Here is a 26,622-nt window from a genome sequence, read left to right as displayed (position 1 = left end):
ATCCGATCCACTATCACCCAAATCGAATCATGTTGTCGCCGGGTGGGAGGCAAATCAACTATAAAGTTCATGTTCAAGTCTTCCCACTTCCAAGTAGGAATGCTAATATCTTGGGACAAACCTCCCTGTTTCTGATGCTCAACCTTTACTTGTTGGCAATTTGGATACTTAGCCATAAATCCCTCAATATCCTTCTTCATCCCATTCCACCAATAGACCTCCCATAAATCACGGTGCATCTTGGTGGCTCCCGGGTAAATAGAATACCGAGAACTATGGGATTCTGTCAAAATTTGTTCCCTCAAGTCACAGACATTCGGAACACATAAACAACTTTGGTATCTAAGCACCCCATCTTCCCCTTAGGAGAAAGCCTCAACAGATTTCTTAAGCACCGCCTCTTTCAATTCTACCAAAATCGGATCAAGACCTTGCTTGGCTTTCATATCCACCACAAAAGATGATTTGGAACCGTTGTGAACTATAACACCACCTTTGGTGAAATCCACTAGTTGAACACCTAGTCGATCCAATCTATGAACATCTCGAACCAACTCTTTCTTTTCTTCTTCAATATGAGCAATACTACCCATAGATAACCGACTAAGAGCATCCGCTACAACATTAGCTTTACCGGGGTGATAAAGGACACGCATGTCATAATCCTTCAATAACTCAAGCCACCTTCTTTAGAGAAGATTTATATCTTTTTGATTGAACACGTATTGCAAGCTCTTGTGGTTGGTAAACACATCTACATGCACGCCATACAAATAATGCCTCCAAATCCTTAAGGCAAAAATGATTTCTGCTAGTTCAAAGTCATGGGTAGGATAATTCTTTTCATGAACTTTCAGTTGCCTTGAGGCATAGGCAATCACTTTCACATTTTGCATAAGCACACACCCTGACCCAATTCTTGAGGCATTACAATAAACCACAAAGCCATTCGTTCCTTCTGGTAAGGTCAACACCGGAGCAGAAGTAAGTCTATCTTTCAACTCTTGAAAACTCTTCTCACAAATTTCGACCCCTTCGGCAATGCCCAAAATCTTCCTTCATCTCGCCTTTTTGGTTTGTCTTTTCACTAACCATTCTGTAACTTTAGGAGAGCTGAGTTTTCATCGCCGATCCAGTCAGTAATTCGCCGAGTTGAAGACTTCATCGCCGAGTTCGCTTTTCCCAGTGCTGGCACGCTGGTGAGCTGAAGTACCACTTGGCGAGTCGCCAAGTGGTCTTGGCGATATCAGCTTTTCTTGTCTTTATCTTTTTCAACTTTTCCACTCCTTTTTTGCCCAATTGTCCTTGACTTGCTCTTTTGCCTTCATAGCTGCAAATTAGCACTTAAACATCATTTTAGAGCATAATATAGGCATTGAGGACACTAAAACTATAAAGATTAAGCCATAAATGAGTCGAAATCTCAGACTCATCAGGGACCTTCGAGAAGTCGTTGTAGGTCCATTTCGGAGGTAATGTTTTACTCCTTAGACCTTTATTTGGCCTTTAATGGAGTTGTTCTTGCCCTCTTCTTGCATGAACTGATTTGGTTGCTTTCCGAGCTTAAACTTTTGTCCCATTTTGGGACACATGTTCAATAAGCTCATTAGAGCCTTTTGAACGAGTCAACTTCAGAATTCTCAACGTGGGTATCACATTCCTATTTTTCACTCGATTATGGGCCTGTTTCCAATCGTTGTGCTTTTTATGTCAAAACATTTGTAGTGACGTTGTATTTGTGTATTTAATAGTGTGGTAGTGTTTGAAGGCCATTCGAAAGGGTAAAGCTCCAAATTTGTGATTTTTAGAGCGTGTGTGATTTGCAATGAGGTAGGCTATGGCGTTCCGGACTTTAGACTGAGCTCTAGAGTGTGTGTTGGAATTTGGGTTGGGTTAGTGATTCATCATGTTGATACTTGGAGAGAGAGCAGGTGTCGATTGAGAGAAAAAAAAATATGTTTGAGCTTTATGGAAAAATTATTAGTGTTTTAAAAAGAGACTGACTAGAAATAAGACTCTCTCATAGATCTAACCAAATTAGATGCTTTCAGAGCCATTAAGAAATTTTTCTTTAAAAAAACTACGCACTTAATGGTCTAATTTTAAACCATTTCGATTCGAACCTCCATTAAGTGCATACAAATAAGGTTTGATATTCCTCTATTGTGAGCAAGGTCTCATATGATCATATTTGGTGAATCTGTCCTTTCATGCCACATCATTGGGACACATGCCCTATGTTATTGTGGGGCCATGAGCTCCCCCCCCCCTCTTTTTTATGATGATCATTTTGCGAACTACACAAGTCAAGGTCGATCTTTACCGAACATAAATTTGAAACGGCTTGCTTCCCTTTGTGTCTTGCGGTAATTATGCAATTGTGAGTGTCTCGCATGGTCATCTGCTTTATACCACATCATATCACCCTTCCCTCCCTTTTGCAACATGGTTGACATTTTCAAAATTTATTTAATAGAAGAATTGATTTGTAGCCATAATAATGATTTGTTTGTCATCGGTGCCTCATACTAGTTCATTTCCTGCCTTTGTTTTCCTTCTTCGCCAATTAGCCTCTATTTCTTACTACAACACTTTGGCTTGACAACTAGTCCTCCAAAAACTGAAAAATAAGTCGAAACTTTGTGGAGAATTTACATTAAAGATTTTGCTACATCTATCTTTCCAACAAAATTCATTACCCCAAAAAGATAAATAATATAAGGGGAATTAAGTTGTGTGCTCCAACAGGCAAAACAACTTTTCACTATACCAAGTAACTAGGTAATGTTTTATGGGGTATTCTAGTCTTGCCCTTGTCCATCAACCTCCATTACAGATTAACGAGGATCCCACATATAAAAGGTTTGTCTGTTTGGGTTAGTCCCAATTATTAACTATTGTATCACATTTTGAGAGTCGAGCACATTTCTGAAACACATGAGCCCTTCTAAGCAACCGAACTGTAACTAATACAAAATACTTCATTTTTATTTTTCACCAAGTATTACTTATATAAGATTGATAGGTGTTACGCTCGAAAAACTAGTAGGTGAAACTAGAGCCTTACGTGAGAGTTTTAGAGCTTGTTGTGTGGGTCAATGTTGTAAAATGACTTGTCGTACGTAGGATGAGGGATTTAGAGGTTAAACGTCAAGGTTCGAACTCCCCAAGGACCAACCAAAGGTCGTTGAGAAAGACCCTAAAACTGGCCCAAAAAGTTGTCAAAAATAACCTACCCACGAAAGGGCACCCACGAGCCTTGGGTGGACCCATGCCCCGTAGGTGGGGCTCATGAGTCAAGGCTGCCCTCCCTCCCCCCATTTTACAAGCTGCAGACCCAACCCACATTTGACCAGTACGGTCCGTGTGTCCATCCAACCCCCGTGGGTGGGGGTCGTGGATTGGGTCCTATAGACTGCCCAAATTCTGCCAAGACTAGGGATTCTTAGGTAATTTCCTTTTTAATAATTTAAATGTAGGGTCATTTTATATTGTTTATTTAGACCTATATAAGGGTTTTTAAGCTATTAATTTACCCTTAGACTTCATAAATCTCAACTACCCAAATCATAGCCAACTTAACCCTTTCCAAAAATCTTCTCTCTAAAAACTCCATTGAAGAAAAAGAGGAAGATAAAGTTAGGGCTTGAAGGAGGGGGGTTTCTCACACGATTTAGGTTGGTTTATTTCTTCTAAGGTATGGTAGTCCTGATTCATGGAAATCTTTCTTCCATGGAGTCCCCAAACTTCCAATTTCAAAGAAGAAAAGTCTCCAAAACCTAGGGTTTTCACTCCAAGTCATGGATTCTGTCTAAAACCGTTTTCAATGTTTTAATTATCATATATTAAGATTGAATTATTGTTGTATGGTGGTTTTATGATAAAATCTCCCATGAATCCATGAATTCCCCATAACTCTAATTTATGACTATGTGATGTGGGTGAATTGTAGTAAGACGAATACTATGAAATTGCTCTTGTAGTAGTTTAATTGCTTGAATTTTATTATTATCCATGCCTAATTGCAGTAATTCTAGGTGTGTTGGTGAAATATTATTCATGGTCCTTTAAGAGCAAATTGTGAGAATATGGTATATTCATGATGCATATGTACATTATTTGTGAATATATTGAAAGTAATGTGATCATGACTATAATGCAATTATGGTGTTGTTGAAAGGCTATTCTCAATTATACACTTGTGAATGATGATTACATGTTGTGAAAGGTTTCTCAATGTATAATATATCTTGAATTGGTAGGCTTAGGGCATCTTCTTCATGTGTGTAACAACGAATCTTGAATCAGTAGGCCAATGGCATCCCTTTCATAAATGGCTAATGAAGTACTCTAAGGCTTTGTCTTGAATCGATAGGTCAATGGCATTCCTTTCATGATGAGTCAATGAATTAATATAATGATGAACCTTGAATCGATAGGCCTAAGGCATTCCTTTCATGAGTGACTAATAATGAACCTTGAATCGATAGGCCAATGGTACCCCTTTCATGAGTATTCAATGAGCTATCATAATAATGTACCTTGAATCGATAGGCCAATGGAATTCCTTTCATGTGTGTAATAATGTACCTTGAGTCGGTAGGCCAATGGCATCCCTCTCATGTGCAATAATGCTAAAAGAGAATGAACTACTCTATGGAATTTAATGCTTAGCATCGAGTGGATATTGTGGGGTGGAAGCTCTCCCTATGTTAGGCCAGGTTTTCTAGTAACAACCTCCTTATCCCATAACTATGTGCCCAGATAGGTTATAGCTAGTGGATCCACCTAAGCTAAATTACCGGTTCTATATTAGGCAAGTAGAGCAACCCATTACGGTGTTGGATAGACACCGGATTCCATGAGTTGCTCACATGGTCTATCCCCTAGGGCTTATTCCCATCATATGAGTTATGTGCTATGGTTACTCAAGAGGTCCTACGAAGTGTGGGTGGTAGTACGGGATGTCATTCATGCATTGCACGAGTAGGCTTTGAGAGTGGCTATAGTGTGTTTCTCAAATGGCATAAGGTCTAAAGAAATAAATGTGCTTATAATGATGCTATTGAGAATGTTGGCATAAATTCTAAATGAAATGATTAAGGCTTAACTTGGATTGTTGCTATGAGTTGCTTTCCTTGACATGACTTATTAAACATGAATGTTTCTTGTTTATGAGTACTATCTAAAGATGAGAATGAAGAATGGTGAGTATGTCTATGATGGCCTCAAAGGGATACTTAGTATGAGTGGTATTATGGGATGTCATTCATACATTGCACAAGTATAACTTAGGGTTACCTAAGAGATGGTTCTATTACTTTATAATGATTTACATTTTGAATATGCTTATGTCTTATGTTTTTACACTAAAAGTGCATGATGATTTTCAAACTTAGTAAATGCATGCTTTTTAACTAAAATGTCCCTTTTGGCATGTTTTCAAGGATTTTGTGCATGGCTATCATACTTAGTGCATTTTTGCACTAACCTATATTTCTTCTACATTTTACTACAAAGTGCAGGTGCCGGCGTTTGAGGTGATCTTCATTCTAGTTCTAAGCTTGGATTGACTATTCTCCAAAGCTTGTGGTGAGTCCTCATGGATCCGAGGAGGAGTGATGCCTTGTTGTTTCATTTCATTGTATTAGACTTTCGGATTCTATTGTAAGGGTTGTGACCCTATTTGAGACTTCGATTGTAATAGATGGCTAAATGAGACTATGTCTAGACTTCCGCTTGCTGTTATAAAGGACCTCGATTGTATGGATAAAAGTTTTAAATTCCGCACCATTTTCTATTATCTTATGTCATGATATGCTATGAGGCTTGTATAAGGCTTTTCGGAGTCTTGTATGATGTGTCACGTCCGGGGTGTAGGCTCAGGTCGTGACAAATATGGTATCAGAGCACAAGATTTTGGGATGGTTTTAGGATGATGTATCATAAGCCACATCTAGTAGAGTCTTGTTAATGAGTGTGAAGCACGCCACATTTATGAATGAGAGGCTATAAGATGTTAGGAAGTTACACTTTTTTCATTACTCTTAAGTCGTGCCATAGAGTTTAACTCTATAAAGTCGTTTTCCTAACCCTTCTCTTGTGTCTTCAGGATATGACTACAAGAAGGGCGAACGCAAGAAGAAGGGAAAAGAAGATTGTGAATGAGGGAGTTTATCTCCAAAATCCTTAAGTTCCTCAAGCTCCTATTGATGCGGGGGCTATGACAAATGTGGAAATAAGGTCGGCTCTCCAAATATTGACTCAAGTCGTGACAACTCAAGACCAAGCCATGACGGCCCAAGCTAATAGGGGAGTTATTGCTCTGGCTAATCCAAATGTGAATTCGGCTGCTTCAAGGATTAGGGACTTTGCTAGAATGAATCCTCCCGAATTCCATGGCTCCAAAGTGGAGGAGGACCCTCAAGAATTTGTAGAAGAGGTTTACAAGATGTTAGATGTCATGGGAATGAATTCGGTAGAGAAAACGGAGTTGGCTGCTTATCAATTGAAAAGTGTTGCTCGAATTTGGTATGATCAATGGAAGGGTGAGAGACCCGTAGGAGCGGGCCCAGTAGATTGGGAATTGTTTAAGTCGGTCTTTCTTGATAGATTATTTCCCCTAGAGTTGACGGAGCGAAAAATGCAAGAGTTCATAAATCTTCGACAAGGGGGCATGAGTATAAAAGAGTACGCTCTAAAGTTCACCCAACTATCCAAGTATGCTCCAACCATGGTGGCAGACTCAAGGGCTAGAATGAATAAGTTTGTGATGGGAGTGTCCTAATTAGTAGTCAATGAATGTCGTTCGGCAATCCTTATCCCAAGTAAGAGTATTTCGAGTCTTATGGTCCATGCCGAATAAATTGAGGAGCAAAAGCTTAAGAAAATGAATAGGGAGGTGAAGAGAGCTAGGTCCGATGAACAAGGTCAAACAAGGTTCAAAAAGAGGTCCTTCAACCAAGATCCTTCCAACACTCCAAGGGCTAACTAAGAGAAAGGTAATGGGTCTCCATTTCCTAAACCTACTTGCACCAATTGTGGAAAGAAGCACCATGGGAAGTGCCTAGCCGGTAGGGCTGGCAAGGGGATGGGGACAGGGACTGGGGGACGGGACAGTACAGGGGACACCTTGGCCGGGATTCAGGGGGTACCGGGATTGGGGGGATAAAAATTTGTCCCATCCCGTCCCACTATATATACGGGATGGGACGGGGTTTGGCGGGACGGGACGTGGGATTTTTATTTTTTTTATATGTTATTTATTTGTATTGAAATTATATGTTATTGAATAGCAGTTTTAGTTTATTTAGTTTTCAATAATATTTTAAGCTAATAAAAAAAGTTTTCAAATTTCAAATTTGAGAAGTTCAAATTTGTATTTTAAATATTTTAAAAGAATTTAACTTGAAATAGTGATGTAGTCTTTTGTTTTGATTTAATACAAAAAACAATAAAATATTAGAAATTACAATTTACAAATATTAGTGGAGTTAGTATTTTAAAATTAAAATTAAAATTCAAGACAATAGTTATATAAAAAAAGACTTGAATAAAGCCTTCAAATTTATTCAATTAAATCTAATTGCAACTTAGAACTTAGAAGTTACAATTTACAAATATTAGTGGAGTAACTAATCTACGCGGCCACCTTCTAGGAAGGGTTCTGTTTCAATAAGTTCTCATATGTAAAACTAATATTTGTTACAAATATTAGATGAGTAACTAATTTACGCAGCCACCTTCTAGGAAGGGTTCTATTTCAATTAGTTCTCGGATGTAATCTAGTAATTGTATTCTCCTTTAAAATTCAATTCTAATTGTCGCATCATATCGACAGTAACATCCTCCGGTGTTGGCAAACTTGCTAGGAACTCTTGTGACTCTAATTCATCATCACTAGATCCAATTGCCGCATTAATTCAAGCTTCTTGTTTGGAACTTAACTTTAGCAAATTATAATTCCTCCTCTCGGCGTTGACCCAGTCTCTAAATAAAACTGATGTTTCCAAACTTTCTTCCGTCAATGAATGTCTATGATCGCCAAGTTGAAACCTTGCCGCACTAAAAGCAGCCTATGATGCAACTGATGAAGCTTGAATAGCTAGAACATCACGAACCATTTTGCTCAAAATTGGAAATGCAACGCTCCGCCTCCTCCACCGTGCTAATAATTGTTCATTGCCATCTCCGTCTTCCACTGTTTCTAAAGATTGATTCAGATATTCTTCAAAATCATCACGGTTAGTAGAATTAAGACCAAGAAAACCTCGCATATAACTTGAAATTCAAGCTTTACTCTTAGGATTAGAAGTTTGACTAACTTCTCCTTGAGTATTTTATGTAGTTCTATATTTTACATACAAAATCTTTGCTTCTACTTTTATGCTAGACTTACATATTTCTCAAGTTGGATTTTTTTCCGGTAAAATTTCTAAAGTATCATAAAAAGTGTCAACAAGTCCCTGCACACCTCGTAATTTATAGTCAGGATGAGGTAAAGTAGCAGTTAAAAAAATTTGAGGAATAGGGAAAAAATATTTTAAAAATTTTTCAATCATACCTTCAATTGCAACTCTAAATTTTTCAATTTTTTTGTATTTAGAAAATTGAATTGAAATAACACAAATATTTATTAATACTGACGAAATAGTAGGATAATAAATTCCAGAAAACATGGTTGTAGCATCATAAAAAAATCTTTAAAATTCTAATAGTTCATTAGTTTCTTCCCAATCTTCTTCACAAATTCTCTCTAATGGGTCAGCATTATGAGCATTAAACACCATTTGTATAGGTCCTTTATATTCGTAAGCAACTGAAAACATTTCGTAAAAAGAATTCCACCTTATTTTAATATGTCTTGGAATTTTTCTTGGTGGCAAATCACATAGTATACAACGCTCATTAAATTCCCTAATTCTAGCAGCTCTATGAGCATAAAAAATCTACGCAACAACATATTCAATTTTCATACAACCACATTTAAATAATGAAATTCCATCTTGTACAACTAAAGTTAATACATGTGCAACACATCTAACATGAAAATAATTAACATCAATTGGACATAATCTAGTTTTTAACATACTAACAATGTTTGTATTATTAAATGCATTATCTAATGTGACAGACATTACTTTATCTATAAGCATGTAATAATCTAGAACACTCAAAATATTTGAAGCTAAATATGCACCAGTTTTTTTCTCTACACATTCTTTATAACTTAAAATTCTTTTTGCAAATTCCAGTTATGATCAATCCAATGTGCTGTAACAGTTAATAATCACGTCAATTAATACTACGACCCATGTCCGAAGTTATAGACACTCTACAATCTAATATGCTAAATATACAATGAAGATATTGACAATGTTTACCTTGATATACAAAAACATCAGATTTAACAGTATTTCTTGAAAAACCTCTATAAGTAGGATTATAAGTTTGTTGAATATATTCAATAAAACCGGGATGTGAAGGAAAACTATAAGGTAAACCACAAACAAAAACCATTTTAGCTAAATTTTCGCGAACTCTTTCCTTATTATATTTACGTTGTGTTAGTGGACCACCGGGGTTAGAAGGATCTAATGTTCCTTGAACCATGTTAGAAGCCCCTACCGATTCATTAACATTAATATTAAAATCATTAACTGGATTCCTTTTTTTCTATCGGCTAATGATTTAGCTTCTTTATATTGAATCGGCACACAAGATAACAAATGTCTATATAACCCCCCCCCCCCCCCCGTCCCACCTTTACCTCCACCTTGTTTATGTTTAAAAGGTTGCTTACACTTATTACAAATAGCAATAGAGTTTTCCTTATCTAAAGTCATAAATTGTTACACAACAGAAGTTTTAGGGCGTTGATACTTCACCTTCTCCCTTATAGGAGGTATAAGGGATGGGAGTCTACAATTTTGCTCCGTTGAATTTGTAGTTTCATTTGAAACTTCTGTCACCGGACTAGTAGGTGTATCTTCTAATTCATCTTCTCCCGAACCAACTTCTACTTCTTCACCTGAATTTTCATCAAGATAAGGATTAATATCACCATAAATTTGTTGTAAAATTTCATGATCGAGTTGAACATTTGAATCAATATCATAGAAGTATCATCAACATAAGTAGAATCATTTGTATTAAATCTAACTCTAGACATTGATTTAGAAGAAGTACCACCACTTTTACTCTTATTTTTTTCCTTACTACTTTTTTTATTAAAATTAAATAATTTACTAATGCCACTTGGTTGTATCTCTTTTCCTTTACCTGTATCTTTTTTACTATAACTCATATTTAATTATATGTAAAGTGTAATATAAAAATAAAAATAACACAAGAATTAATGACGAAAAATAAAATATAAATATTATGAAACGAATGTACCAAACGCCTGCGTTAATAGCAGACGTTATAACCGATTCTTGAAGCTTGTAGTTTGTCGTAACTTGTAATTTGGAACTCCAATACTTGATAGCAAATATGAGAATTATTTATATTATGATATAATATGAAAATTTAGAATTGAAATATATGTATTATGATATAATATGAGACTTAAATGGAATAAAAAATTGAGACTTAAGATTGAGAGGATATAGAAAATAGATGAGAGAATAGATGATTTTGTAAGAAATAATAAGGGATAGAGCGGTATTTATAATATTAAAAATGGGTTAAAGTGTATTAATGATAACTTGAGGGTTTAAATTAAATATTAAAAGTAAGGGGTGGTAGGGGGTGTTGGGGAAGTGAAAAAGATGAATAAATCCGTTGGGGGGCCCACTAGCCGTTGCCCCAACGATCCCCAACGGATATAATTAAAAAAAAAATAAGGGATCCCGCGAAATCGGTCGGTTCAGCCGGGCCGGGACCGGGTCGACCGGGACCAAAGGGTGAACCGGCCCCTAACCGGTCCCCTATCCCGAATCCCTCCCAACCCGCGAAAAGTGACGAGACCGAGTCCCGCGAGCCGATTCTCAAACAGGTCGCGAGCCGACCTGAACTCCCTGCCAGCCTTACTAGCAGGTACGGATGGTTGCTATGGTTGTGGAAAGAGTGATCATCAAGTGAAAAACACTTACGTCCAAAAGAAGAGAGGCCAAACAAGTTTCTCTTAGTGGCCCAGATCCCAATGCTCCAAAGTATGCTCATTTCTATGCACTCCGAGCTAGAGAGGACAAAGGAGCCCTTCCGGATGAAGGCATCGGTATGTCGATGACTCCTTAAAGATGTAAATTTTTTATTAAGGTCCCTATGCTATTTGCTAGATTTTTATGTTAGCCTTAGTATGGATTTACTCCCAAGAGGGAGATGGTATGCTTGGAAGGCAAGGTTGAGAGTTCCGATATCTTTATCTCTTTCTTCTATTCCTATTCAAGCTTGAGACAAAGAGTTCTTTATGGTCTGTTTCATGTTTTGGAGACATGTGTGATTTATGATTTTCCATGACTTCCTTATGTTATGCATGCATGTTCTTGATGAAATTTATGTTTAATGAGAAAATGAGTTTTCATGATTTATGTATGTCGTGTTGATATGCATTTAGTATGAGTTGTCTATATACTTCATGAGATGAATTGTTGAATATGCTCAAATGTGATTTTGAGGGTAATTGCATAATTTGCTTCATGATGTTGAGTTAAGCATGCTTTGAGTTGGAGAAGGTAGTTCCTCTTATGAATATTGAAATGTTGAAGTTTTCATGCATAATGGGAAAATATGCAGTTCCTACTTCCTTGTGTTGCAATGAGTATGTCGAAATGGAATTGATGTTTTCTCATTTAAATGATGCATTGTTTTGATGTTTCATGCATAATGGGCTGGTAGTCTTGAGTCTTTAATTCCGTGAAATATTTAGAAGTGTCATTCGAGGACAAATGTTCCCAAGGGGGAGATATTGTTATGACTCGGAAAATTAGTAAGTGAAACTAGAGCCTTACGTAAGAGTTTTAGAGTTTGTTGTGTGGGTCAATGTGGTAAAAGGACTTCTCGTACGCAGGATGAGGGGTTTAGGGGTTAAACATCAAGGTACGACTCCCCAAGGACCAACCTTCAAGGACCCTAAAACTGGCCCAAAAAGCTGTCAAAAATAGCCTACCCACGAAAGAGCACCCAGGAGTCGTGGGTGGACCCACGCCTGCAAACCCAACCCATGTCTGACCAGTACAGTATGTGGGTCCATCCACGCCCCGTGGGTGGGGGTCGTGGATGGGGCCCTGTAGACTGCCCAAATTCGGCCAAGGCTAGGGGTTCTTAGGTAATTTCCTTTTTAATTATTTCAATGTAGGGTCATTTTATATTGTTTATTTAGACCTATATAAGGGTTTTTAAGCTATTCATTTACCCTTACACTTCACAAATCTCAACTACCCAAATCATAACCAACTTAACCCTTTCCAAAAATCTTTTCTCTAAAAACTCCATTGAAGAAAAAGAGGAAGATCAAGTTAGGGCTTGAAGGAGGGGGTTTCTCACACGATTTTGGTTGGATTCTTTCATCTAAGGTATGGTAGACTTGATTCATGGAAAGCTTTCTTCCATGGAGTCCCCAAACTTCCAATTTCAAAGAAGAAAAGTCTCCAAAACCTAGGGTTTTCACTCCAAGTCATGGATTCTTTCTAAAAACGTTTTCAATGTTTTAATTATCATATATTAAGATTGAATTTTTGTTTTATGGTGGTTTTATGATAAAATCTCCCATGAATCCATGAATTTCCCATAACTCTAATTTATGACTATGCGATGTGGGTGAATTGTAGTAAGATGAATACTATGAAATTGTTCTTGTAGTAGTTTAAGTACTTGAATTATGTTATTATCCATGCCTAATTGTAGTAATTCCAGGTGTGTTGGTGAATTATGATTCATGGTCCTTTAAGAGAAAATTGTGAGAATATGGTATAATCATGATGCTTATGTACATTCTTTGTGAATATATTGAAAGTAATGTGATCATGACTATAATGCAATTGTGGTGTTGTTGAAAGGTTATTCTCAATTATACACTTGTGAATGATGATTACATGTTGTGAAAGGTTTCTCAATGTATAATATACCTTGAATTGGTAGGCTTAGGGCATCCTCTTCATGTGTGTAATAATGAATCTTGAATCGGTAGGTCAATGGCATCCCTTTCATAAATGACTAATGAAGTACTCTAAGGCTTTGTCTTGAATCGATAGGCCAATGGCATTCCTTTCATGATGAGTCAGTGAATTAATATAATGATGAACCTTGAATCGATAGGCCTAAGGCATTTCTTTCATGAGTGACTAATAATGAACCTTGAATTGATAGGCCAATGGTACCCCTTTCATGAGGATTCAATGAGCTATCCTAATAATGTACCTTGAATCAATAGGCCAATGGCATTCCTTTCATGTGTGTAACAATGTACCTTGAGTTGGTAGGCCAATGGCATCATTGTCATGTGCAATAATGCTAAAAGAGAATGAACTACTCTATGGGAATTTAATGCTTAGCACCGAGTGGATATTGTGGGGTGGAAGCTCTCCCTATGTTAGGCCAGATTTTCTAGTAACAACCTCCTTATCCCATAACTATGTGCCCACATAGGTTATAGATAGTGGATCCATCTAAGCTAAATTACCGGTTCTACCTTAGGCAAGTAGACCAACCCTTTACGATGTGGGATAGACACTGGATTCCATGATTTTCTCACATGGTCTATGTCAGTTAGGGCTTATTCCCATCATGTGAGTTATGTGCAATGGTTACTCAAGAGGTCCTATGAAGTGTGGGTGGTAGTATGGGATGTCATTCATGCATTGCACGAGTAGGCTTTGAGAGTGGCTATGGTGTGTTCCTCAAATGTCATAAGGTCTAAAGAAATGAATGTGCTTATAATGATGTTATTGAGAATGTTGGCATAAAGGCTAAATGAAATGATGAAGGCTTTACTTGGATTGTTGCTATGAGTTGCTTTCCTTGACATGACTTATTAGACATGAATGTTTCTTGTTTATGAGTACTAACTAACGATGAAAATGAAGAATGGTGAGTATGTCTATGGTGGCCTCAAAGGGATACTTAGTATGAGTGGTATTATGGGATGCCATTCATACATTGCACAAGTATAACTTAGGGTTACCTAAGAGATGGTTCTATTACGTTATAATGATTTACATTTTGAATATGCTTATGTCTTATGTTTTTACACTAAAAGTGCATGATGATTTTCAAACTTAGTAAATGCATGCTTTTCAACTAAAATGTCCATTTTGGCATGTTTTCAAGGATTTTGTGCATGGCAATCACACTTGGTGCATTTTTGTACTAACCCATATTTCTTCTACATTTTTCTACAAAGTGTAGGTTCCGGCATTTGAGGTGATCTTCCTTCTAGTTCTAAGCTTGGATTGACTATTCTCCAAAGCTTGTGGTGAGTCCTCATGGATCCGAGGACAAGTGATGCCTAGTTGTTTTGTTTCCTTTCATTGTATTAGACTTTCAGATTCTATTGTAAGGGTTGTGACCCTATTTGAGACTTCGATTGTAATAGATGACTAAAAGAGACTATGTTTAGACTTCTGCTTGCTTTTATAAAAGACCTCGATTGTATGGATAAAAGATTTAAATTCCGCACCATTTTTTATTATCTTATGTCATGATATGCTATGAGGCTTGTATGAGGCTTTTCAAAATCTTGTACGCAATCACGTCCGGGGTGTAGGCTCAGGTCGTGACAACAGGATAACCTATGATTCAACAAAGCAAGCAGAATAGCCTTGTGCACCAAAACAGAAAGCAGTGAGCCAGTCCCGGAAGAAGGTGTAAATGAATACATGACCTTTTTTGGTTGCATAAGCTATTAATAACAGTGTTTTGTATATGTATGCTAATAGAGAAAACCCCGAATCATAATCTATGGCAATACATATAAATAAATATTCACTACTATAACACTCCAGCATCTCCGCACGACTGAATGAGCACTAGTAATTCACAGTAGATTTGATTGCATCCAGTATCTGCAACCAAAAACAAGGCAGTACTTTGGTCAAGAGGTCAAGAGGTCAAGAGTGAAATCTTTTGAAAATGAAACAAGTTTCATGTCCTGTTACCTTGTTCTTTGTAGGTAAGTAGAAGGGCTCGAACACCAGAGGAAAAGGAGTATCTAACCCACACACTCTGGCCACTGGAGCTTCTAACTGCAAAACCACCCAAATATTAACACTTACAAATTAAATAGTCCAACACGTGATGTCATAACCAAATATTGGAACATGAAAAAATAATAGATAGGTATACAAACATGAGAACACGTTGAGGCGCATGGAACCTATGTTAATGACCCACTCACACTTAGGCGCAGTAACAAGCCAAAAGTTACACCTATATATTTGGAGGAATACTCCACTACAGGGACCAACAAAGGGGCAAATGTGTCAGACATGCATGCCAAAAGCCATTACACAGGTAGTACATAGGATTCCCCTCCAAGCAACAAAGCCTATAAATAGAAAAGAGATATAAGGCTACCGGATATGCATATTCTGAGAGCTTATTTCTTTTCTTAGTTTTCCTTTCAGTTGCTTTCCTTAGTTAAATAGGTGTAGTTTTTATTCTCAGCAAGTTCTGATTCCCTAAAAGCTTGTTTTCCCGATCTGTTTATCAATACAAGTTAATTCATATCATTTGGTATTTTCATTGACCCTCCTCTACAAATGGATGACGGGGCACATAATACCCGGCTCAAAACATTGGATAAAGCTCTAAAACAGGTCCAGGAACAAGTTGTTTCCTGTAACAAGAGCTTCGAATCCATGGCTGCTATGATTCAGAGCCATACTTTTCCATGTTTCATGATATTCTTTCTCAGCTCTCCTCCCTACAACTTAACCAGTCAGGTAACAACCAGCAAAAAGCCCTGTTTCCAGTGTTCCATCTCTGCCCACCATGCCACCTCCATAAACCTTCTACCACCAACACACCACTCCCATTTAGAATCCCATTTTCTCCCCTTTTCCTCCACAACCCAAGTTTCCTCTTCTTCTCCCTTCGAATCCGCATGCAGCGTTTCGTCGTGACAAACCTGCCCCAATCGATTTGCCTAAATTTGATGGAGCTCACGTTGAGAGCTGGGTGTTCCAAGCTAATCAATACTTCAAAGTCAATGGGGTTTCTGATAAACAACGCCTTACACTGGCCCCTTTTTACCTTGAGGGTGATGCTCATCACTAGTTTCGATGGATGTACAGAAATCACCCATTGATTGACGGGGAGCATTTCACTTGAGCTTTGGTGACACGTTTTGGTGCAAAAACACTAGAGGCTCCTGAAGGTGTTCTGGCAAAACTCCAAATGACCTCATATGTTTGCGAATATCTTTCTCAATTCGAGAAGATCGCAAATCGGACATCGGGTATGGCACTGCACTAACTGATGCACACATTTATATCGGGAAGTCTGAGGCATTAGCTTTTCTCCCTGTTGATCTTAATGATGCTATTGGGATGGCTTATTTACACGAGCAAAAGTTATCATCAGGCTTGGTAAGCCCAACTCGCGAACTACTTCTTCTCATTACCTAGGCCCTTAATTTTTCCAGTCACTGAAATATCCCTTCCATTTCTCTGACCTCTTCCACACTAATTTCATCATGTTCATCCCATGGCCCTTCAGCGTCCCTACCTGGTGTGGGTCGTGTTCCTTATAAAAAGCTTACTCCTGCTGAAATGCAACAAAAACATGAGCTCAATCTTTGTTATCATTGTGATGAGAAATGGCACAAGAACCACTGTTGCACTTCTATCCCCCACCTTCTACTTCTCTTATCGACGAACAATGTTGTGGAACTTCCACTTCCTAAAGTCGAAAAGGTCGTTGAGAAGTCTACTCCTTGTACTGAGGAAGCACCAGTTCCAACTGTCAGTTACCTCGCCTTATCCAGCTTACACCCCACCACCCTTCGTTTCTACGGTAATATCAAGGAATCTCCTGTTAAGGTTCTTCTTGATGGGGCTAGCACTCAAAACTTTATGCATCCTCGTGTGGCCAATTTTCTCAAACTACCAATTGAGACCTCATCCCAATTTTCAGTTCTTGTGGGTAGTGGTCATACACTAAGATGTTTGGGGGTCGTTCCTCAGGTCTCACTCACCATGCAAGGATTTACTCTTTGCACTAATTTTCTTATCATAGACTTTCACAGATCTGATATGGTATGGTTGCGCACTTTGGGTCCTTTAGGTTATTCCTCCACTTTCTCATTTCAGTTGTAGTAGGAAGTTGCTTCCTTGTTTCCAGATGGGTGGTTAATCCACCAGTATTGTATTTAACATTATTTGCATTTAGTGAAATGATACGCAGAAAATTAGTCAAGTTTTTGAGTACTTCAAACACAAGAGATGGCAGGTTCTTTCTTAACGAACCAGCACCATAGGTAGAAAAAAGAAAACCTCTTTCTAGACTCCTAATTCACTCAACATTAACTTTGATTTTGTCTTGCAACGTCCCATAGCTAGATCCATAACAAGGGATAGTAACAAAATACTTATATACCATAGTGATATGCAGCATCATGTAATGTTTACATGCAGCTACAGCATGGAGTCCAGCCAGGAGAAATGACAGGTTACTTTTTCTATCCTGTCGTTTAGTTTTAGTTTGGGTAATGCTCTTAACTCCCTAATTTCACATGGAATTTAGTACTTCTATGTGAGGGAAAAAAAAACTGAAATTAAAAGCAAGCAATAAGGTGCAAACAAATGCTTAGTGTAACATGCATCTCAAATCTGAATTGATGAATCTCCTATGGAACAAAAGCAACACATGGCATTATTAGCAGAACAAAGGAGGATGAGCAAGGAAGTATTGTTTGTGCTATTTGCTTGACCTTGTTTGTAAAAAAGTCTCTCTTTATATTGCAAAAACTGTAATCTTAAAGCAGTACTTTCTCATCCTTGTTTGTAAAACAGAGACTATTTTTTTTTCCTGGCAGATGTAAACTCTGTTAAGTGAAATTACAAGTAGCTGAACTGTAATATCAACGTCTATTTTACAGCAGTGAACATGATCCCGCTGATAGAAATTTTCACATTTCAAGGCATCCCAATTTCTTCAAATTGGAGAATTTCAAGACTACATTCTCTTGTATGCTGCTGCAGCAGAATAGATTAGTCAATTTAACGCAATGCTGCCTCTTCTGTATGTCCAGTTGAGCAAGTTCTGATTCATTGAATTCTTTAAAGTCTCTCCTTTATATTGCAAGTACTACATTTTGTTTAGATAGAGATGCGCGCCAATTGACCATGGGTACATAAGTTCTAATTTATCGAATTTTCTGAAAGTCTCTCTTTTATATTGCAAGTGCTAATTTTTGGATAGAGATGTGTATATTGTCCATGGACATGTGCACCTTACTAATTGTTAAGTCTTGAGGCCAAGGATTAATTGGCCTAAAGCAGGACCCAGTAACTGAACCTGAGATACAGCATGTGGCAAATACTTCAATTTTTACAGATGCTAGACAACACTGACGGGTTCAGTAGCCTCACCCGGTCCCTCAAGTAAGATATGACCGCTAAGTCCAAGGTCACAAGGTGTATGTTCAGAAGCTCTAAGCTATCTGTGTTGTCTGAAACCACCAACGTACCACCCATTATTCTTTAAGAAAGTATGTTTTTAACTATGTTTTGCAAATCGATATGCACAGACATATGACCTAGTACAGGAGATCTTATAGAGTTTTAACACTTTCAAGGTGATCCAGAAAATAAAAGGGATACTAGAAGAAGAAGTGTACAAGGAAACCTAAAATAAAGTAAAATGCTTACTCTCGTGAAGCAACGTTCAACTATAGATGCAGATATTTCAGCACCAAATCCACCTGTCACAGGAGCTTCATGACTAATCTACAAACAAGAAATTTACGGTAAGTTATTTAGGATGAAATGGCCCTCTTCAATTCCGTACATATGGTAAAATACACACCAGCAGCCTTCCTGTCTTTTTGACAGAGGCCTCTACCGTTTCCTTGTCCCATGGTATTAAAGTTTTAAGGTCTATCAGTTCACAAGAGATCCCCTCCTGCAGAATATACATATTCAGAAGCTGATAAGTAATCCAGGTTTTTACATAAGAACTACAATTGAAAGATAAATTGACACACATATTTTGATACTATACCAAGCGTCAGAGAGAAATTTGAGAATGCAGAAACCGAAATTTTAGTTCTCAGCGCCATGAACCATGAAATGCATTTATAAAGGTAACTAATAATATAACACGACTAATAGAAAATTTTATTCAGGGAAATGGAATATAACAGATCTTTTAGCAATGAGTATCCACCTTTGCAGCTTCTACGCATGCCTGCTCCATAATAGAAAGCTGAGCTCCCCAACCAACTAATGTGATATCAGTACCTTCCCTGAGGACCTGCATTTAGGCATGCACTTCAGTTTCAAATTCATGATTTTAAAGATGTGGCACCTGGACCCAACTCAACCCCAAAAGCTAACACATGAGGGGAGAATTGTCAAGTCTATATAAGCAGACCACCAGTTTATTCCCCAACCAATGTGGGGCTTTTAACCCACTCTAACACACACACTCCTTCACACCAAGGCCCGATTGGAGCGTGCACTGGGAGCCCAAACAGATGCAATGTAAAGATATGGCACCTGGGACTAACTCAACCCCAAGTGCTAGCTCATGAGGGGAGGATTACCCAAGTCCATAAAGCAGACCACCAGTCCATTCCCCAACCAATGGGGCACTTTTAACCCACACAATTATAAACAACAAAAGAAGAATTATCATACCTCTGCCTCAGATAGAGGCAACATATAATCATCTTCAGGAACTTCTTCAACAGCCATCCGGTAAAGCAACTGAAATTCATCCAGAAAGTAGTGAGTTACAGTTCCAATGATCTGGCAGAACAGACTAGCAGGAGCAAGGGAAAATGAGATCACCTTTGGTTCAAAAAAAACAACTGGATTTGGGTCACGTATGCTTGACAACAGCAATCCTTTTGCTTGCTGTGGACTGCGTGGGATGACCACCTAACAGATAATTGCACATAAAATTATCAAAGGTATGCATGGATTCTTATGAGGAGAAAAGAGAGGCATCTGATTTCTAGAGAAAATATATAAAGAAGTCCGGCAAATCATACAGTCTTTTTTAACTATAAATCAGATAGAACTTAAGCCTTTATTGTGAGATTAAAAAAAATAACGACGGGCAAAAACTAGAACTTAACTATAAAGTTGTCAGAGATTGGTGATATGATTATTTCATTAATACTAGTACAGGAAACAAATCATTCACCATTGTTAGTGCCTATGCTCATTAAAAGAGGAAGTGAAAAACTAATTTTGGAAGGGTATAAAAACTAATTTAGGGAGGGTATGGATACCTTGGTCCAAGGACACCTAAAGGACCAACAAATCCTTAATGAGGGAATCTGAATGAACACGTGGATAGATACAGTGATGATTTCAAGAAAATACATCAGGAAATTGTTATGGTACTAAGAATAAAGGGGCGGCTACTTTAGAGTTCGTCTTAACTTCTAGTTTTAATTTTAGCTAATACTTCCTTTAGAAAAGGGTAAATCATACTTGATAACGTTTCAAAGAGGCCCAGAGGGCGTTAGTCTAGTGGTAAGAGCACAATGCGTGATGTGTGAATTAGGCGCACTCATGGGTTTGAACTATGCAGCAGCCAAAAGTCTGCATTTAAGTGGAGAAAGGTAAACGGGGGTGGGCCCATCACCCGCCGATTTTTGAGCCGTGTGCTACTGGCCCTCAAGAATTTCTTAGTTATCAAAGTGGATGAAACCACAACCAAATAGACTTCATCCTTACCAGAAGAAGTAAGAGTGCAACATGTAAGGATTGCTACGTTCTACTAAGAGAAGCTTAGCCACTCGGCATAGACTTGTTAATGCTATTGAAGAGAAAGGGTAGAGCAGAAAAGGAGAAATAGTCGCATGCAACAAAACATAGGCTGTGGACACTAAAAGGCACAAGCCAACAAGAAATTAGGAACAAGCTATTAAAAGAGGGAATAAGGAACTAAAAAGTGGATGCTGAAATCTGGCGCAAGAAAACGAGAGCAAAGGGCTATCATTAAAGCCCAAAATAAAAGCTTAGATGACTTATGTCAGAAGCTAGGAGCACGGAATGGAAAAGGGGAAATGTATAAACTAGCACATGAGAAGGAGAAGAAGGGTAAAAACTTGAACACATAAAGACGATTCCTAACAATTTTTCAAATGAGATGAGATAGTGAAATCAATAGATGGAGGTGTTATTTTGATCAATAGCTCAACTCGAATCACGAGGATAGTTTCATGCATTTGTGTAGGTTAGAAAAGTTGGCTATGCTCATAAAATTAGAGCAGCAAAAGTAGAGGATATCATGAATAATATGAGAGTTAGAAAAACCTACTGTTAAAATGGAATCTCTAAGCAGGTTTAGAAGTGTCTGGGAGAGGTTGAAACAGTACATTTTACCAAGCTATTATATGTTACCGTAAGGAGAGCAAAGCTATCAAACAAGTGGAGAAAGATTATATTGATTCCAATATGTATTACCATAAGATGAGATTTTAGAGATGAGTGATAGAGCATATACTTAGGGACAATACAACGATACCAATTTGGATTTGTGCACAGTAGAAAGCTATATTTTTTCTTTGAAGACTGATGAAAATTTATAATGAGAGGAAGAAGAATATACATGTGATACTCATAGAGAAAAAGAAATAGAGTGCCGAGGACAGTTGAGATTTATGCACACCATACCAGTCCTATACTCATTGAGCAAGAGAAAATAGAGTGCCAAGGACAATTTGGATTTTGCATGGTACATGACATATCAATATTGTTCTTGGTCTCCTAACTGTAAAAGGTTGATTCAGCATTTTCCAATTCTTAGTTTAAGAGATTAAGGGTGTTGGATTGGCTTAAAAGTTGGTCAAACCTACTTTTAAGTCAATTTTTGACTTCTGGAAATGTTTGGCAAATATAGAAATAACTTAAAGTAAGTAAAAATGACTTAAAATAAGTTAGGAAGTGTTTGACAAGGTTAAAAAGCTTAAAATAAGTTTAAAATGACTTAAAATAAGTTAAAAACCAAAAGGAGGCCTCCCCCTATTTTTTATTTTTTGACTTAAAAATCATTTCAGTTTGAATTTTTACTTTTGACTTAAAAAGCTACTTTTTTAAGTACATCAATGAACAAAGAATGCTGCATACAGATGAAACATTACTGGAAAGTACTTTTAGGAGAAACTGAAGTAGCTAGATTTATTTTTGAAAGCAAAGTAGATGAGATTTCCTATGTAGTGCAGTGCTTGAATATAAAGCTGCCACTCACTTGGCAAATAGAATTTCTGAAGAAATAACAACTGTCACGACCTCAAAGCCGAGGGACAAACTAAGAAGGGTGCGCAACTTGGACTCCTCCCACATTTACCAGAACATGTAATAGTCTGATTCTAAGAAAAATCATGCAAAAGAAACCTGACAAGTGTAAGATGCACAGAAAGATGTGGTACCTTTATACCAGGAACATGGCAGAAGAAAGATTCAGGGGATTGAGAGTGGTAATGCCCACCATGTCCTACAGCTCCATAAGGTGCTCTTATAGTTAAACCTGGAAACCATGAGCCAGTTCAGCATCTTGAAACTTCGAGAAAATGATGAACTGCAATAAAGTCATAAGTTTTCTTCCAGTTACCTCCGCAGTTGAACTGGTTACCACTCCGGTATCTGAATTTCGCAGCTTCATTGACAATCTACAAAACAAAAATTTGAAAGTCAATAAATATCATGATAAAGTGTTAGTACATGACTCAGCATAGATGCGTACCTGATCAAAAGCAGGAAATATATAATCTGCAAATTGAATTTCTGCTATAGCTCGATTGTCCTGAAATTTTAGGCAACAAAACAAAATAACAATATCAGCAAACAGTTGAGAACTATTTAGCTTTTAGTATTTAGAGCTCAGAAACTGACCATTGCAGCAAGACCAATCGCAAATCCAACTATGCCCTGCACATCAAAAACCATTAGTGGATACACTTCTTGACACAAAAAAGTGACTTGTATAAAATGAAATTCATGCTGAATTTCCTATTATTAAAACAATGAAATAGTTAGTATTATTATTTATTGCTCAGGTCTTCCACCCAAAAAGGGCTCGAGCAGACATGGAATATGGTAGATAAGCTACAGATACCTGCTCACACAAAGGAGTGTTGAAGACCCTCTGTTTTCCAAATCGGTCAGCTAGCCCAGTAGTGCAACGAAAGACACCACCAAAACCAACATCTTCGCCAAATACATAAGAACTGAGAAGAAAATTCATCTTACATCACATTATGAAGTATTCACCATAAACATGCGTATAAAATTGCAAGAAAAATAGAGAACAGGTCGATGAAGGCATAATCTTTTATTGAGCCTAAGGAGATGCTGAAATGATCAGGCATTATTTGAAAAAGTTAAGATGTTATTTAGATGCAACGTAAAGAAGGATAACAGGTCAACTAATTCCAAAAAGTCAAGTCGGAGGCGACTGGTAACTCATATGATGGAAAAGGATAAAAGCTAAATGTTCAGGCTATCATCCTTGTACTTCTTCATAAAGTTAACGCCACTACATCATTGCATTACTTTTAGAGACTGTTCTGGCCTTTTGGACAGTAAAAGAGGCCTTTTTAGGCTAAATGTCACAATTATTCCTGTAGAAAAAGCAAAGAATGAGAAAGCTGTGGGAGCAACCTCTTTCTTATTTTGAGAAAAGCAGCCTCTTTATTTTTCTTTTCGAACAACCCCCGAACCCCTTCACGATTTAACCATTACCATTCTCATATGTTATTGCTTACAATTAGTTGGCATGCAAATAGAAAATAATAAAACATCCATGGGAAATAAGAGTGAACTAGTTCGATTTCCTAAGGTCATCTGATTATTGCAGACTCAATACTAAATTATGCTTAAAAATGAAAATATCAGATTTAAAACTAAATATCAAATACTTATGACCCTCTAGATGAGAATTGAAGGGTTGTATATTTATTTAAAAAAAGAGTAAAATAATTAAGATCATCCTAGCTTAAGGAAACGATGATCAGGATTATTTACTTGTCTCATTATTAAATCTTAATTGGCAATTCAATGGTGTACCTTACTCATATAGTCATATTCTCTTATAACTTAAAGTTGGTACTTTCCCCTTTTTTTCTTGTTCCACATAGTAAAAGCACTAATCTTTCTAGATAGCAAATTAATAATACTACCACCTTCCCTCTTTCTTTTCCTGCTTCGCTAATCTTCAAAATGTGATCAAGTAATATATTGATCCAGTAGCGGACCCAAAGGCGCTAGCTACAGGTTAAGCAGAACCAATAGCTTTGATTCAAACTCTAAATAAGAAAAATTATTTAATATGTCCAAATAATCTACCGTCTCTATGACAATTTATTTGTGCTTCTTTCCTTTTTAGTTCCTTCCAAAAAGAATGATTTTTTTTTCCTTTTTGATCACTCTTTTAGAACCATAAGATTCAAAAGTTCCATAAACTCGGTGTCTAGTCAAAATAGGATAAAGAAATTGAAACATAAGGAATATTCAAAACCCATAAAGCAAATAAAGTTGTACTTTCAGAACCCATAAACTAACTTTTTGGCTGTAGCTCTGGATTGATCTACTACAAAACTGACAATGAAACTCTGCGACAGCTTTTCAGTAAGAAAAAAAAAAGTTGGAAAAATTACCGAGGATCAGAGTCTAAAGCGATGTGAAGAGCTTGATTAATAGCAGAGAAAAGGTTGACAGATTTGGTGGAAGTGTCATTTTTGTTAAGCGATGAGGAAAGTCCCCTACAACTTTGATTTTTGGATGAAATTGCAGCCAATTTCCCAATTCTTCTGAAATTGCTACCCATTTACTTTAACTTTCTCTCAACAATCTCAAGAATGTTGGAATCTGAACAAGATTAACCTAACATTAACAAGAAGAAGAAGAAGAGGACAATTGAGATTGAAGTCAAAGCATCTATTATGGAGTTGGGTATGCACTCCCCAATTTATGTATCTTCAATTCAATGTCTTTTTTTTTATTTTTTTAAAATGGAACCTAAATAATTTACGCATTCTCCACGTTGTTAGAGATTATCCTCTCTAATATTTCATTTAGGGCCCATTTGGCCATGCGATATGGTAAAGTTTTATTTAGACATGCGATATGAAATTTTTGTGTTGTATATTTTCTCATAAACATAAAAATCTCATAAGTTATAAAACTATTAAAATAGCCTCAATTGTTTATTCAATCTTACCAAATAAACAAAAATTTATAAAATAGCATAATAAATTATTACAAAGCTATTTGTTCTCCACTTAAGTAATTGTTTCATCTACCTTTAATTTAATTTAAAAAAATTGAACATAAATTGTAGTGTACTAGTCATTAATATAATTCTCCCACATAATACGGACAATTTTCTCACGTTGAACTTGCATTTCTCGATCATGTGGCTGAGAAGACGAACCAACATTGTTATTTTGAGCCATTTGTTGGTCAATATCATCCGCAACTATATTTTCATGCTCATAAACCATAAATATTTCATCATTTTAACAATCGATTGGTGTGAGTTAAAGTGACTATATGTTGGTGAGAATAATAAATTTTATGTAGGTTCGAATAATAAATTTTAAAAAATAATGATGTAATTATAAATTTTATTTACATATGAAATAAATGGTTAATAGATATAAATGTGGGATTGTTTAAACAAAATATAAGCTTGTGAATCAATTTTTGTTTTAAAAATATCTCAAATCATGATATGGAATTATCATATAATTTCATATCATGGTTTTTGAAGAATATGGAATCACATCTCATGATATGAAATCAGCGTAAAATCGCATGTCCAAACACTGATTTCATCTCACGATACCATATCGTGATATGGTATCGCATGGCCAAACGCCTACTTAGTCAATTTACTCTAATAATACTATTACTACTTAGTCAATTTACTCTAATAATACTATTAGATACAAAAGCTCGGATAAATTCGGGCCCAATATATATTATAATTGTTTTAGTTTTAATAATTTTATTGATAATTATTTTTATAATATTTTAAATATATTTAAATATTATTTTTTTATTCCTTGATGACTCGAACTCACAACCTTAGGATTGGAAGTAAAGGATATTTATCATCCAAGCAACTCACTCTTATCAATATATTTTTTAAATAATATATGTGATATTTTGAGAATCTCAATTTGCAAGCCATCATAATAATTTAAAATAACTAAATTATTTTCGAATTTAATGAATTTTCGGAAAGTACACACGTCGATGGAGACGTGTGTCCTCATTCCCTGTAGTGGATGGATATACTAGCCTCTTTATAATATTTATATTTTATAATACCATAAATAGTAGTTGCCAAATCAGAATGATTTGATTTGAGCCGGTTTAAGTAGGGGTGTGCACTATTTGGATTAAATCGAAAAATCAAACCAAATGTTAATTTGGATTGATTTTTTGGATTTTTGATTTGGTTTTAAATTTATAATTTTCTTTATTTGGTTTTTTGGTT

At 36.7% G+C, this 26,622-nt stretch overlaps 1 protein-coding gene across 1 annotated transcript; it reads right to left on the bottom strand.

The window, feature by feature from the left end:
• Window positions 1-14,808: 14,808 nt before the first annotated feature.
• LOC125833511 (2-oxoisovalerate dehydrogenase subunit beta 1, mitochondrial-like) lies at window positions 14,809-25,160 on the bottom strand. The gene is made up of 13 exons (XM_049512673.1): window positions 24,776-25,160; window positions 23,236-23,347; window positions 23,013-23,048; window positions 22,864-22,923; window positions 22,732-22,789; window positions 22,550-22,647; window positions 19,956-20,045; window positions 19,803-19,871; window positions 19,330-19,416; window positions 18,970-19,065; window positions 18,813-18,890; window positions 15,099-15,185; window positions 14,809-15,005 (listed from the first exon to the last, which is right to left on the bottom strand). The coding sequence occupies exons 1-13, from the start codon at window positions 24,943-24,945 to the stop codon at window positions 14,970-14,972; spliced, it is 1,077 nt and encodes a 358-aa protein (XP_049368630.1). The 5' UTR covers window positions 24,946-25,160; the 3' UTR covers window positions 14,809-14,969.
• Window positions 25,161-26,622: the final 1,462 nt, after the last annotated feature.

Source organism: Solanum verrucosum, unplaced genomic scaffold, assembly GCF_900185275.1.
Source record: "Solanum verrucosum unplaced genomic scaffold, falcon-dt-bn FXZP01000105.1, whole genome shotgun sequence".
Lineage (NCBI taxonomy): Eukaryota > Viridiplantae > Streptophyta > Magnoliopsida > Solanales > Solanaceae > Solanum > Solanum verrucosum.
This window is presented reverse-complemented; position numbering and strand designations above follow the sequence as displayed.